This window comes from Diaporthe citri (assembly GCF_014595645.1).
Source record: "Diaporthe citri strain NFHF-8-4 chromosome Unknown scaffold_8, whole genome shotgun sequence".
NCBI classification, from domain to species: domain Eukaryota; kingdom Fungi; phylum Ascomycota; class Sordariomycetes; order Diaporthales; family Diaporthaceae; genus Diaporthe; species Diaporthe citri.
The window spans coordinates 236,974-251,229 of NW_025064853.1; the positions used below are offsets into that span (position 1 = coordinate 236,974).

Consider the following 14,256-nt stretch of genomic DNA (forward strand, 5'->3'; position numbering starts at 1 on the left):
GCGCTCGCAGGTAACTATCGACAAATCTTCCTTCCTGTTGTGGCCTTCGACGAGAGCCCGCCGGGTGTGCCTGCACAGCGGCCCGCCGGCCTAGAGGAGGACAACCTTGGACAAAAGACGCCGCGCAGGAAGCTGGGCCCAGCACCGAGCAAGGGCTAGCGAGGACCAACAGCGCTGATAGCCTGGCGGTTTGGGAGAAGGATCACTCGGCTCTCGTGCTTTGCTGGGGGCCGTCGATTGTCATAGCTGGGTGCTCCACGCGCTATTTATCGTGATGTCGTCGGACACCCGCCGCGAGATGCACACGTGCCCCGAGGGACGTCGATGATTCCTGAGGTTGCATTTGTCCCCGCGTAGGGCTCCCATGCTCCCGGGTATGTGCCTACGGGGCGTTCCCAGATTGACCGTCCAGCCTCGCCCAATGACGGCATGGGCTGTCCACCCTCAATCACCGGTCCCAGCGAGCTTATTCGCCTGGCAAAGGGCTGATCCCGGCCATTGCGGCACGGCATGGGATGGACAATGGAACGAGAGGTGCATATGCAGATGCAGCCATGGACTCGGGTTCGACAGCCTGGTTCCTGTCGCTCATGTATAAAGCGGGAGGGGACCGCCGGTCTCCTTAGATAGCGTTCTTAGTATGGGACGAGAGTACGCCTGGTGTCTATACCGTTCTCCGCCTTGACCCGCCGCAGGACAACCAGACGCAACATCCCCAGCCGCACCAATTCAGGATGAGAGCGAACCTCGAGCTGCTCGCCATCGCGGCAGCTTCATTTCCGGCGGTCCATGCGCAGTACTTCCAACGTTTAGGCACGTGCCCGACGCTCGGCTGCATTCTGCCCCCGGACCAGCAGGATTTCCTCCCGGGTCAGGAGTTCGACATCCGTTTTGAAGTCCACGCCCCAGTCAACGGCTCCGAAGCCAATGGGGGTGAGCCTGATCAGGACTTTACTGTGACCATAGCCAAGGGGTCCAACGGCACCGCGACGAGTGTTGCCGAGTATTTTGACCTTGAGGAACCGGAGGGTCAGTAGTTCAGTATTCTTTCTCCCCAGATCAGGTTATCTCAGCGTGTCTTAGACATGTTCTGAGTCAACCCTTGAACCTATCCGGACATGATTCTCGCGCCGTGGTGCTTTAGGGCCAAATATTGGGAATGAATGGGCACCTGCAGCGGCTCCGACGGTGCACTGATGTGTTATAAACAACATAGCAAGATATATGGGCTTTGGCTAACAGAGTAAACAGTCGAGACCTGGACATTCTCGTGGTACGAGGATCTCTTCGCCCAGGACGCCGGGACCAAGTGGGTTGTGAACGTTGCTTCTAAAGTATATCGCCGGATCGCACTGTACGAGCCAGGAGAGTACACCGTGACGTTGAACTACTACGACGGCGAGCAGACTGAGGCAAAATGGCTTGTGAGACCGTTGGCCGAGGAGAAGCGGGCGAAGAATGTCATCTTCTTCATTGGTGAGTAGCTTGAGTGTGATAAACTCGACAGCTGCTGATGTGCTTCAAGGTGATGGCATGACCACGAACATGATCACTGCAGCTCGCCTGTTGGGTCACAAGTCCATCAACGGCCGGTACCAGAGCACGATGCAGCTGGACAAATTCCCTGTTCTGGGACACCAGATGACGCACTCCATCGACAGCTGTACGTATAGATCTACCTAGAACGCCCTTTTTGGTTCCTGAACGATTCTCCTGGAGGCAGCAGCTTGTGACCCGCGGCAAGAAGCTAACACGAAGAAGACATCACGGACTCGGCCAACTCCGCCTCAGCGCTGTACTCGGGCCACAAGAGTTCCGTGAACGCAATGGGGGTTTATGCGGACTCTTCGCCCGATGCGTTTGACGACCCCAAGGTCGAGACTATCGTGGAGCTCTTGCGCCGCATACACGGCTCTGCATGGGGCGCCGTGTCTACCGCGTTCTTGGCAGATGCCACTCCTATCGCACTGACCGCACACACCCGCTCGCGAGGCATGTACGGCCCGCTGATCGAACAGGCCCTGAACGGTGTCTCCAATTATTCCTGGACATACGCTGGTGCTCCTGACGTCTACTTCGGTGGCGGTGCAGAGCAGTTCTTGCCTGGGTCTGGCTCGTACCAAGGCAAGGATTACTATGCCGAGTTTGCCGCGCAGGACTACGCCATCTCTCTCAACAAGACCTCGCTCCTCGAGCTATCGAACGACTCCAAGGCTCTCGGCGTCTTCTGCCGGTCCAACTTCCCGGTGTGGCTCGACCGCAATGTGTTCCCGGACGTCCTGAAGACCTTCACCAACGACCCTGCCGGTACGAAGGCTCCTGCGCTTGACCTCCCGGGCCTCAAGGACATGACCCTCAAGGCCGTCGACATCCTCAACGAGCGCGGTGGTGACAAAGGCTTCTTCCTGATGTCGGAGGCTGCTTCCATAGATAAGCAGATGCATGCCCTGGACTACGACCGTGCCCTGGGCGACCTCCTCGAGCTCGACGACACGGTCCGGGCCACCGTAGACCACCTCAAGGAGCTGGGCATATTCGAAGACACCCTGATAGTCGTTTCATCGGATCACGGCCACGGATTCGACGTCTTCGGCAGCGCGGACACAAAGTACATGGCCTCCAAGGACACAGACCGCGAGAAGCGCAACGCAGTGGGCGTGTACCAGAACTCCGGGCTGTCGCAATACACGGTCGAGGTCGAGGGCGTGGGCTACAGCACGGGCCCGAACTTCCCCGTGAACTGGGACCCGCGCTACGTGATCGCCTCGGGGCTCGGCGCGAGCCCCGACCGCAGGGAGACGTACCGCGTCAACGACAAGAAGCCGAGGACCCCCGCGACCAACATCTCCGGGTTCGACAGCGACGACTACTTCGTCAACCCCACGGACAACGTCGGGGGTTTTGTTGTCAATGGCACCCTGCCCACCAACGAGGCGCAGGGCGTGCACTCGCTCACCGACGTCGCTGTCTTCGCGATGGGGCCGTGCCAGGAGCTGTTTGGAGGCGTGTACAGCGCGATTGATATATTCTACAACATGGCTGAATGTTTGGGTCTGGCGCTGCCGACAAATGTGACAGATGGATATGACTTGTAGGAGGGATAGAGGCACTTGAGATAGTGGTGTGGGGCCACAAGATATAAATCGTCAATAGTCATAATAGTATGTATATAATGATGCTAATCGATACCGACCATCTCGAACTCGTGCGGCAGTCTGAGACCGGTGGCTGTGAGGAGGTGAAGGGTTGTCTGTACACATGTATCCCGCTGATCAACAAAAGACATGAATTTACCGGTCAATATCATCTCCGGTGAGATATCTCTCCTGTAAAGTGAGGAGGGCGTATAAGTGGCGGGCTGTAGTCACCAGAAGCTGATGACAACCAGCGAAAGAAAAAAGTACATTTTAATATCTACCAGGTGGATATTTTTCAGAATGATTTATTCTTGCCTGTGAGTAGACATGAGTCTTCCTGGTCCCCATCTCTGCCTACGGAGTACAAGCTGGATATATGCCACAAACCACCGCTTTAGGACTAGCGTCCCCTCGTCACAGGGGTTCAGCCTTTCCCGGTGCACTAACAAAACAGCTCAATTTTTCAAACCACGACAACAAGGCTGCACTGGATCTCAAAATTACTTGGACGGGTCAAGTTTTGTACTTACCAGAACATCGTTCTCAGGGCATCTCAGTATGCCACCAAGCAAGCCACTGCCCATATCTGACGAGTTCGGTTCTGCAGAGGACTATGTGAGCTCACTGCTGGATTTTGCCTCGACAAACGACCTTTTCCAAATTCTCTGCGGGGGTGTGCAGTAAGTATAAACCTTCTCCTCATTCAGTTCCCTGTCCGTTGTGTTTTGGAGTATTCCAAGTTGCACCACTCGAGGCTCTGTAACAGGCTACTAAAACTCAGCAGCATCCTTGATTTTTTCACAAATGAGCCGGGCTTATTCCAATGGGTTCTCGCGCCCGAATGGCAGAAATTTCTCATGGAGTGCGATCCCATGGCACTTCTGGATTTTCTTTTGAGAGATGACCCAGATGCCCCTGAGACGGAACGTGCATGGCCTGAAGCGCCGGAAACCCTGCGTCAGTACGTCAAGGACGTACGGCGGCTCTCGCTTAGACGCTCGTTTACACCGGTGAAGCCCAGGCTGCCCGTCATACCCCGGCAAGTGGCCGTGGGGATGAACGTAAAGAAGAAACACGAGGTTACCAACTTCGCAGACTATGTGGACCGTCTGGCCGGGGACATAGCCCGGCTGACGGGGACTGAGATGACTCACTTCATCGACTTCGGCAGCGGGCAGAACTATCTCGGGCGCACGCTGGCCTTTGCCCCGTACAGCAAGGACATCGTTGCGGTCGAGAGGCACGAGCACAACCAGGCAGGTGCCAGAGAACTGGACGTACTTGCAGGCATCGCAGAGACGGAGAAGGTGCTCAGGAACAAGAAAATATGGCAGAGCTTGGTGGACAGCAAGAAGGATGCTGAGGATCTGGACGAGAAGGCCAGAAGACGAAGGGCAGAACAGCACACGGCTGAGCAGATCGCGGCCGCCGAACTCAGGCCGAGGAAAGAGCTGGAGGCTATATACCGCCCCGAGGAAGGAAGAGGCCTGATCAAGTATGTCACAGGGCGACTGGAGACCGGGGACCTGTCCGACGTGCTCAACAAGATCCACGATGCCAACATACCAGAGGAGAACCGCAAAGAGCTTTCACTGATGGCAATATCGATCCACTCCTGCGGCAATCTCTCTCACTTTGGGATCCGGTCCATGATCCTCAACCCCAGCATCAAGGCAGTGGCTATCGTGGGATGTTGCTACAACCTACTTACGGAGAAGTTGGGCCCACCAACGTACAAACTGCCTTACATGCGGCCTAGCCTGCAAGCTCTCAATGGACGAGTGGTGCGAGAGTCAGAGAAGTGCGACCCTCAAGGTTTTCCCATGAGCAACCGGGTGTCGTGCCACAATGATCGCGGTATTCGTTTTAACATAACAGCTCGCATGATGGGTATGGCCTTTTCCGTCATTCCCCTTTCCTTTCTATCACTCTTAGCAGGTGCTGGTTATTTGGTGTCGAGCCCGTTGCTTCCACAGTGCTTGCTCATATCTCCGAAAGCAAGCGCAGGCGCGCGTACATCTCCGGAGAACTCCAGGGACCATGGAAATCCTCGAAATCCACCCCTCCCCGATCCCCAACAACAAAATCACTTCGCTGGACAATGCTGATATTCCCTTCCGTACAGCATGTCAAGCACCACAGAACTGGACAGAGGTTGAGTCGGACTCCTTCTTTACTAGGCACTTCTACCGCGCAGTCCTGCAGAAGATATTCCTGGACAAAGGCGTCATCACTAAGGTGTACCACGGCGGAACCGACAGCGGCGAGGGCGAGGGTGGCCCAGGGAACGACAAAGAAAGCCCGTTCAACATGAGCACGAACCCTGTCATCATCGGGTCCCTCGGGAAGAGCTGCTTCAGGTCGTTCCACGCCTACGTGCGTGGGGCGATCAAGAAGCTGGCGTCGAACGAGGACACCAACGAGAAGTACAGTGCGGTAATCCACGAAAAGATGGGCGACATGACCGACGACGAGATCGATGCGTACGCGAGGGCCTACATGCCGCGGAAGCGCGAGCTTAGCAGCATATGGACGTTGATGGCGTTCAGCGCCGGCGTCGTCGAGTCGCTGATCGTGACGGACCGCTGGCTCTTCCTCAAGGAGCACCGCGACGTCGTCCAGGACTGCTGGGTGGAGTCTGTGTTCGACTACAAGGAGAGCCCGCGGAACCTGGTGGTCGTTGGCATAAAGAAGAACGAGGCGGTCGAGGGAGGCTGATGATGATGATGATGTTGTTGCCCCTGGGTGTGCTGAAGCGGATTACCACGGCGCCTAATCGTCCGCTCTGAGCGTAGGCGAGGGCGGCTGGTGAAGACGGCCAATCGGGCCTGGCTCACCTTTCCGGGCTCACCACGGCCGGCATGCCTCTTTTGTCTTCCCAGCCGCAGGGGTAATGGCTGCTCTCGGCATGCCGCGCCGTGGCAGACTGCAGGGCATCAAGCAGGAGGCGGGGAGCAGGAGAGGATGCCCTGCAGGATATCACATCTGCAGGTGAGAGGCGCGCATTGTGCCGCTTGATGTCATGCAGCTGCAGGGCGCGGGATGGAGGGGTTGGGAGTGTCAATCCAGGGGTCCTGCGGCTGTCCTGTTCGGTACCGCCCCACAACCCCAAGCGGTCGGTTCCAGAATCCACGCGGGACTCGTGGGCTTGGAAGAGGAAAGATTACCCCCCCCCCCGCCATGGGCATGGCTCGAAGAGGACGTTGCGGCAACATTGCAGGCCTCCCACAACGTACAGCGGGCGCCTTGCGAGTGGGAGAAATCAGCCCTAGGGCGGCGTCACACGGTCACGCGTACATCACATCAGCGCCGTGATTGAACCTGATGCGACGGTGGCGATGGTTTGTTGGCGGCCCGGGTTCGCTACAACAGTGAGCACAACTCTCACATATCCCCTTTGGGACAGCCCCCCTGCGGGATAAGCTCCTGTGGGCTTAGCTCCTGTTGGATAACCTCCCACGGGATAACCGGTTAGTTATGATGCGAAGACGGCGCGAGCTCTCGGATGGCGGGTCATTGCTCTTGTGGTGATGAGCTGGACAGGATCGTGCCTTGTGACACACACAGTCAGGTACATAGGTTCAACAGCCAGCCATGTTTCCTGACCACCTGCGGCGTGAATTTTGAGCCTGTGACATGAAATCCTGAGGAGGAATGCCAGGTCTAAGGTTTGCTACAGCGGATACAAGGCGCGCAATGGCCCAATCCATTCCAAATATGAAAGCCACTTCATGGAGGCTGAGATCTACGAGGGTCAGCCGCGAAGTGCTATGGTCAGCAAGCCAGCAATGAGGATGGAAGTTGAGCCCTCACGTCTCCCATCCCGCCGATGCTATCCGCGATCGTGAATGGGACGACGTATCGGTCGTCCCGAGAAGAACAAAGGGTGTTACTGTCTACTGTAGTCTAGTCTGTGTAATTTCGTGGCAGCCTATCGCGGTACACGACGTTCGACAGGCTCGGATCATCCGTCACACAGCATGAGGTGGCTGGCTGGCTTGCAGACTGGCAGATGGCTTGGGCTGGTGGTGTTGGGGCGTGAAGGCGGCTCAAGGAAGACCCGAGCCCACCCACTCCCTGCCTTGGTTTGGCAGTTTACCTCGACAGCCACGGAGGCCAGCCCAGCCCTGTGGAGGTAGGGAGGGGGGTCGGGGCCAAGTCTTGAAAAGGTTGGTGGTGGTGGTGCTGCTGCTGCTGGTCGTCGGGCAAGGCATCTGCTCCTTCGCGCCTTATGGCATCAGGTTAGGGGTGTTGTGGTGGTAGTGGTGGCGTGTGAAATGTTGGCGTGGTTGCTGCAGAACGCATGGCATGGCATGCGTGGGGTTACACAGACAAGGCATGGGAGCACGCTCGATGTCGTAGTCTCCCGCCCAGGATTGCGGGGTGCATCTCTGGCTTGTTGCTTGTCACGGCGACGGGGAGGACGTTGTCCGGGGCGTTGGGTGACACCGGACACGCAGAGTTCGCAGTTTGTTGCTTCGCGGACAATTTCTGTGCCTGCATGCCCAAGAACATGGACTACACGACGGGATGTTGGGCATGTTGGACCCCCGTTGGGCGTTTAATTAGTCTAGCCTGCGTCGCATACAGCCGACGACTCATTAGTTTGCGAACCCCACGAGTTGAGTTGGACTTGCATCGAGCTTATTAGAGCTCTGCGCGGGTGACAGATAGGGTGACGGCGCTGTGGGAATGTCAATTGGGGCATCCGTTGTCGTCGGGTGGACAGTTTGGATCATCCGTCCTCAATGCCTACAGTCCATTAAACTCCAGCCCCCACGTTCGTCACCCACCTGCATGAGGAACATGCAGGACGGACCTGAAAAGTCTCTAGCTTGCTGCTCCGGCTCCCCTGCACCCGCCTGCGCCTGCCTGCCCCGTCGCGCCTCTGCGACACGCGGGAACGCCCCCTCCGCATCAGGGAACAGAGAGCAGCAGAGCGCCAGCGTCACAGCTGGCACCACTCGCGAGGCCCGCTGCGGGATAGATTGCACATGTCGCCCATGCGAGCAGAGGCCCGGAGCCAGGCCGCCAGGGTGGGTGAGTTTACCGAGTCTACAGTAGTGGCCTCCATGCGCAACATGGGTCGCAGGCTAGCGGCCCTTAGTTCTTAGTCTGTGTCAACGACAGAGCCCCGCCAAGTCGTCGGCCGGCCTGATAGATAATGGGAATGACTGTCTTTCTATCTCTGCTCGCCTCCAGCTCCAGCTCCGGCTCCAGCTCCGGCTCCAGCTTCGGTTCTGGCTCTTGCTCTCCTCTTTGTTCTTTGTCTTGTCATACTCATCCATGCCCTACCTCGGTTGATGGTCTTTGACGAACCAAAGGAATTGGTCGACGAATACCAGTCGCTCGTCATCTGTCATCCTTGTCGCTGCGTGCGTGACTCGACTCGGCACGGCGCTGCTCTCCTTTGCACTCCCAACTTTTTCTCCGTCCTCCCTCCGATCAGCGCCGGCATACAACAGACCAGATTCTTTGATAACCGGCCAATACGACACTCCTCGTCGCAAATACCCAGCAATTCTCTTTGCGAGCACTCTCGAAATCCCGACAAGATCGACCGCCGTATAGGTCTTGCGCGCCCACACGACAATTCAGAGACTGCGCTCTTCCGTGTCGATCTCACGCACTATTGCGATTTCTCTGCCGGGTCCTGCGCAACCAGGGTCCTCTGCTATCAGTGGGGTCCGGAACAGGGGCCTCGAGTGCTTCTGCGAAGAATGCCCGGCAACAACTCTCGCGCAGAATTGCCCGTCGCCCATCATGAATGCTGAAATAAAACTTCTCGTGAGTTGAAGCCCATCCCCGACAATCTGCAATGCCATTTTCGCCGCGTTTTTTTTTTTTTTTTTTTTTTTTTTCACCGCAGGTCCTCCGCGATTCCTCCGTTGTGAGTCACTTCTGAGCGACCTGCTCCGGACGCGACGCCGAAATGACCCCGGCCGGTTGCGGGGCCGTCTCTCGGGCGGCCTGGGCGCGCAATTGACCCCTGTGCCCGCGTTGAATTAGCCTCAAGAGCTCCGGGGACTAGGTAATGGGACATCAGGAATGACTGACCGCGCATGTATAGGACCAAACACTAAGCCTCATACACATTCCCCTGGGCCTCTACTCACAATTCCTTCAGCCCATCCTCCGTCTACTTCTGCCCTCTCCATGCACCAAGCTCGAGGACGAGCTCGGGGACCTGACGCTGGTTCAGGACCATGGCTTCCTCAACATCAGCGTGACGCCTATCGAGTGCTCAATAGCTTGTAACGAGACCTGGTCTAGAACGGTTTTCGAGCCCATCATCAAGCAATTACCCAAGAACTCGGCCAAAACCGTGTCAATATCCGCCGAGTCCTACTGCGTGTTGCGAGTGTCTTCTCCGGGGGCGGACGCCGGCAGTCGAGTCGTCGATTTGACCTCGCCCCTGGCGCTTGCCGGAATATCCATCTTCTTCATAACGACCTACTACTCGGACTTCCTAATAGTCCCCAGCAGGTCGCGACAGAATGTTGTGCAGGCCTTGTTTGAGCAGGGCTTCGAGTGCTCAGAGGACAGCAGTTCGTCCTTCGTTTCGCCTGTTGCACCGTCACATACTCGGGGTCTAAGCCAGGAAAGTGACAACCCGCCGTCCACACCTCCACCCTCTAATGCTGCGGAGCTGCAGATGCGGACTTTCAAACTGTTGAAGAAGCACAACGTCGTCGCTCATACAGAGCCCGACCTGCGCCTAATTCACTGCTCCGGGAAGGATGTTTCCCAGCTCGAAAGCTATTCCAGGCCTTCAAGATCATACGCGGGAAACGGAAACCACCGCAAGAGCTCGTGGGTGGACAAGGTTGACACCAAGTTCTACACCAGTCTGGTCGCGGCATTGGTGAGCCAGCCTCGCTTCTTGTCCGTGACCCTGGCAGAGGAGGATGAGCCGTCCCTCCTTATCGACCGGTGCTTGCTGGAGACCTTCGGCGATTCGTTGATAGGGCCGACTGACGCCGACCTGACACCAATTCTGCTGGACCTGGTCGACCTGCCCTTTGAGGCGACCGGGATCGTGGCCGGCGTGGCAGGGAAACTTGTCGAAGGGATGCGCATGGAAAATGCAGAGCTTTCATATCTGTCCACGGCTAAAACCGGCGCCGTGATGCTATCTAGCAAGTATGCAGACCGTGCTTTGGAGATTTTGAGCCCGTTATTGCCGCAGGATGCATGAGATGGGCGAAATATTGGGGTCTTCAGAAGCCTTGGGAGGTCTGCTGAAGCTCTGAGCTTTGGCTCCGAACAGACTCCGGTGGCATATTCTGGGAAGCTTTCCGTACTCTGGCTGGTCGCATGCGGTGGCGTTATCGTATGGCAAGGGATGCCATCTGGGAGTTCCGTGGAAACGTCCCGAAAATCAGCGGGATCCCGGCAGACGGCGTTGGAACGGGTCGAAACAACCATTGACCGCATAAAATTGGACAAAGATAGAGTAGCGATCGACCGAGAAATGCATTTGGGCTCGTTTAGGTGATCCAGCTGTTACCCCTTAGACTCATTTGCCGTGTCCCTTCTTCTTAGCGGTCGATGGCTCGTTGACGATGCCAGCCCTGACAAAGGCGTCCCTGGCAGCAGCATTGATAAGCGCGAACCTCCTAGGCCCGAGCTTTTGGCCGCCGTACCAGCGAGTGACCACGATCATGTGGTCCCAGAGGTCCATGAGCTGCATGAGATGCAAAAGCCTCCCGCCGGCAGCAGTCTCGCCATCGTCGTCGCAGTCCTGGAAGGAGGTCCCGTTGGGCCCGCGGATCCGCCACGCCGTGATATTATGCGTTGCAGTCCGCACCCGCTTGTCACTCGCCAACAAGTGCTCAACGAACTTGGCGGCCTGGTCGGGGGAGGTGACCGCAGCGCAGCGAGCGACGAAAACAGACTTCAGCTCAATGACGGGCTCGGATATGACCCACGGTGGCTCTGGCACCAGGTCATCGAACGCCTTGGAGGTGAAGACGGCGTGCGGTTCGCCATTTGGTTCCCCGTGATCCGAGGGCGGGTCATTATCCAGCCCGGCCTCCTCCTGGAGTCTCTTCAGCTCCTCCACGGCGTCGAAGAGACAGACCTGGCCCGGCTGAAAGATGTTCCCCAGCGCGGTTCGAAAGAGCTCGAGGTCGCGAGCTCCAACGCCGCGTTTTCCTCCGGAGCTATTGGTGCTGATGGGGATGCAGGGCGCAGCAGGATAGTCAGGTGGGAACTGCAGGCGCAGCGAGACCGACTCATCCGGGAGGCTCAGAATGTAGATATCTGAGTCCTCTCCAGCCTGGACCAGGCTGCCATCGCCATAAATCGAGTTTATGGCCTCGATCTCGTCAGCGAGCTCCTCAGACATGGCTGTCTCCCGGACCAGGTGCTGATCGTTGCACAACGTGTAACCCGAGCAGGTGAAGACCGAGGTGAGGCTAATCCCTATTTTCTTGTTTTCCCCAGAGAAACTTTGTGTCCTGGAGACCTCGATTTGACGGGGGCTTCCTCGAATTTTTGGGTCTGTCTCGGACACGAAGCTGTCCTGCCAGATGGTGGCCCCTGGTGGTGTGAGATTGAGTTGAAAATACAGTGTAAGCTCTAGCTGCGGGTTGGTGTTGGCAGTTTGGGGGGGGGGTGCCTCCGGGATGCTCCAGGGTTAGGTGTGGCCGCCCTGGTTAGTGACCGACTGAGAAGCGCATTCACATATCATAGCCGTTCACGCCGCTCCATAAGCTTTCAATGATTCTCTTGCCCCGGTAAATCGAGGGCAAACAGCGTCAAGATGGTGTGTACCTCCTCCCTCATCCATGCGTATCAGTCGGGGCACACGCTTACTCCCCTAGGTCTTCATTCTCGGCGTCAACTTCGGCGAGAAAAAGCTCGTCAAGGTATATGCTGGCCCTGCCTCTCTCTCGACGCCCACCTCGCGTCCGTCGCAACAGCCATAACTAACGCGCGCCAACACCAGAAAGCCTTGGAATCCTTCTATGCCCTGGGCCCAACGACGGCCGACCGGATAATGGCCAAATACTCCATCTTCCCACGGCAGAGACTAGAGGCCCTGTCGCCCAAGACCGTGCTCGCGCTCACGGCAGAGCTGTCGACGATGACGATCGAGAACGACGCACGGAAGATTGTGCAAGAGAACATCAGGCGATTAAAGGACATGGGAGCGTACAGGGGAAGGAGACACGCGATGGGTCTGCCGGTGCGTGGACAGAGGGCAAGGAACCAGAACATGACGTCGGCGAAGCTCAACAGGATGGAGAGAAGGGGCTGATCGGGTTCCACGGGCCAACGCGGGACTTAAAGCAAGCATTCAGGCAAAGCTCATGCGAAACGGGCTATCTTGCACTGACACGGTTTCCACGATAGCGGATGGATCTGGAGTGCAACCTCGGGTGTTCTATACAGGACAGCCATGTACAACAAACTGTACATTACTTACAGCCATACATCTGCGAAATCAAACACAAAAGTCTTTCCATGCTTTATTCGTCTTTACACACCAATACAACCGGTCACGTCTAGAACGTTCCCAGAAATTCCGAGGTGGACTCAAACTTCAACGCCGGCAGCTCATCTTCCAAGGGCGGCGTCCCCCTGGCCTGCAACCCGAGCGCAACGTCATCAACAGCTTTCCAGACGCGCAGGATGTTACCTCCAACTACTTTGGCAGCGTCCGTGTCGCTGACGCCCTGCCTCAGCAGCTCTGCCACAAGATCTGGGTACTTCGAAACGTCATCCAAGCCCTTCGGGGTGGTTGGGATCCCGTCGAAGTCGCTCCCGAAGCCAACGTGATCGAAACCGATGAGATTTCCAATATAAATCACGTGCTTTGCAACGTGAGCCAACGTTGAGTTGGGCGGATAAAAATCCGGCAGGCCGTTCTCCTTATTCCCCTCCACGCACGAGACAAAGTCTGGAGCGAAGTTGACCATGACGATGCTGTTGCGCTCCTTGACCAGCTGAAGCACATCGTCTTGGACGTTGCGCGGGTGAGGGCAAATGCTGTATGCCGAGGAGTGACTATATATGATCGGAGCTTTGCTCCCTTCCCACCCGTCCTTGCCAGCGCCGAGCACATGGCGCTGCGTCTCGTGGGACGTATGACTGAGATCCACGATCATACCGATGCGGTTCATCTCGTGGATCAGGAGCTTGCCGTCTTCGGACACACCTCCCCAGTATGAAGGGGCCTTTCGAAAGGGGTTGGACCATAATGCCGAGTCGGCGTAGCGGTTGGGGCAATTGTGTGTTAGTGTAGCATAGCGGACGCCCAGGTCATAGAAACGACGCAGGTTTGCGGCCGAGTTACCGATCTGATGCAGACCCTCGACACCGAGTGGAGAGATAAGTTGGCCTTTCTTGAAAGCGGCTTCGGCGGTGCTGCTATTTACTTTTGGGGAGAACTGAGCTGGGTATAGCTTTTGCAGCCTAGTCACAAGATCAATCTGATTGATAGTAGCCTGCACGATGGGAGCGTAGATCTCGGCCTGTGCATCCAAAATTTAGCATCCTTCCCAAAGTACACTTTGAGCTATCTCAATAGTGAGAATAGACGCAATCTTTCTAGGTTGCCATTGACAGATATCTTACTTACACCGAAGTCGGTCATATTGCTGGGGCAGCCCCAGTAAACACTCCAGAAGGCGCCACCGTTCAGGCCCTCCCGGAGCCGAACCAAGTCGACGTGGCCGAGCATCTTGCCAGTCTCGAAAGGCTCTTGGAAAGTCTCATTGTTGATGTGGTTGCCGTAGAGAACCCGAAGTAAGATGGGCAGGTCATTGTGGCCGTCAATCAACGGAGTACCTGTCAGGATGTCCTTGACCCTTTCCTCGATGGTGAGCGCCTTTTGTGGAAGAAGCGCGCTGGAGAGGGCATGATGGCAGTGATGAGGCAGTCTGAACAGTGTGCTGAGACCAACCACGGCCAGGAAGCAAGCCAAAAGCCTCATGCGCACGCTTGAAGATCGTCGAGCATCATCTCGCTTATCCAGTGCAGGCTCGTAGGGCTGGTGCTTCTCGTGGGGATGCATGACGAGCGGGTGAGCGGCTGGGGCACCCCGGACAGGGACGCCTACTCTATTCTGGTTGACTGCGGATCTTGGAATGAGATTAAGTCAATGGGGCAG

The 14,256-nt window shown here is 56.8% G+C and overlaps 6 protein-coding genes across 6 annotated transcripts; 4 read left to right on the plus strand and 2 right to left on the minus strand.

Moving 5' to 3' along the window:
* Positions 1-734: 734 nt before the first annotated feature.
* INS49_014465 (uncharacterized protein) lies at positions 735-3,095 on the plus strand (the record flags this gene model as incomplete). The annotated part of the gene is made up of 4 exons (XM_043175156.1): positions 735-1,029; positions 1,252-1,476; positions 1,526-1,663; positions 1,762-3,095. The coding sequence occupies 4 exons, from the start codon at positions 735-737 to the stop codon at positions 3,093-3,095; spliced, it is 1,992 nt and encodes a 663-aa protein (XP_043020113.1).
* Positions 3,096-4,192: 1,097 nt separating this feature from the next.
* On the plus strand, positions 4,193-5,855 carry INS49_014466 (uncharacterized protein; the record flags this gene model as incomplete). The annotated part of the gene is made up of 2 exons (XM_043175157.1): positions 4,193-5,027; positions 5,173-5,855. The coding sequence occupies 2 exons, from the start codon at positions 4,193-4,195 to the stop codon at positions 5,853-5,855; spliced, it is 1,518 nt and encodes a 505-aa protein (XP_043020114.1).
* Positions 5,856-8,900: 3,045 nt separating this feature from the next.
* On the plus strand, positions 8,901-10,335 carry INS49_014467 (uncharacterized protein; the record flags this gene model as incomplete). The annotated part of the gene is made up of 2 exons (XM_043175158.1): positions 8,901-8,924; positions 9,208-10,335. 2 exons carry the CDS (start codon positions 8,901-8,903, stop codon positions 10,333-10,335), a joined length of 1,152 nt encoding a protein of 383 aa, XP_043020115.1.
* Positions 10,336-10,656: 321 nt separating this feature from the next.
* Positions 10,657-11,487, minus strand: INS49_014468 (uncharacterized protein; the record flags this gene model as incomplete). Its single annotated transcript, XM_043175159.1, has 1 exon — positions 10,657-11,487. One exon carries the CDS (start codon positions 11,485-11,487, stop codon positions 10,657-10,659), a length of 831 nt encoding a protein of 276 aa, XP_043020116.1.
* A 417-nt stretch (positions 11,488-11,904) lies between these two features.
* INS49_014469 (uncharacterized protein) lies at positions 11,905-12,402 on the plus strand (the record flags this gene model as incomplete). Its single annotated transcript, XM_043175160.1, has 3 exons — positions 11,905-11,907; positions 11,966-12,010; positions 12,091-12,402. The coding sequence occupies 3 exons, from the start codon at positions 11,905-11,907 to the stop codon at positions 12,400-12,402; spliced, it is 360 nt and encodes a 119-aa protein (XP_043020117.1).
* A 247-nt stretch (positions 12,403-12,649) lies between these two features.
* On the minus strand, positions 12,650-14,160 carry INS49_014470 (uncharacterized protein; the record flags this gene model as incomplete). Its single annotated transcript, XM_043175161.1, has 2 exons — positions 12,650-13,618; positions 13,726-14,160. The coding sequence occupies 2 exons, from the start codon at positions 14,158-14,160 to the stop codon at positions 12,650-12,652; spliced, it is 1,404 nt and encodes a 467-aa protein (XP_043020118.1).
* Positions 14,161-14,256: the final 96 nt, after the last annotated feature.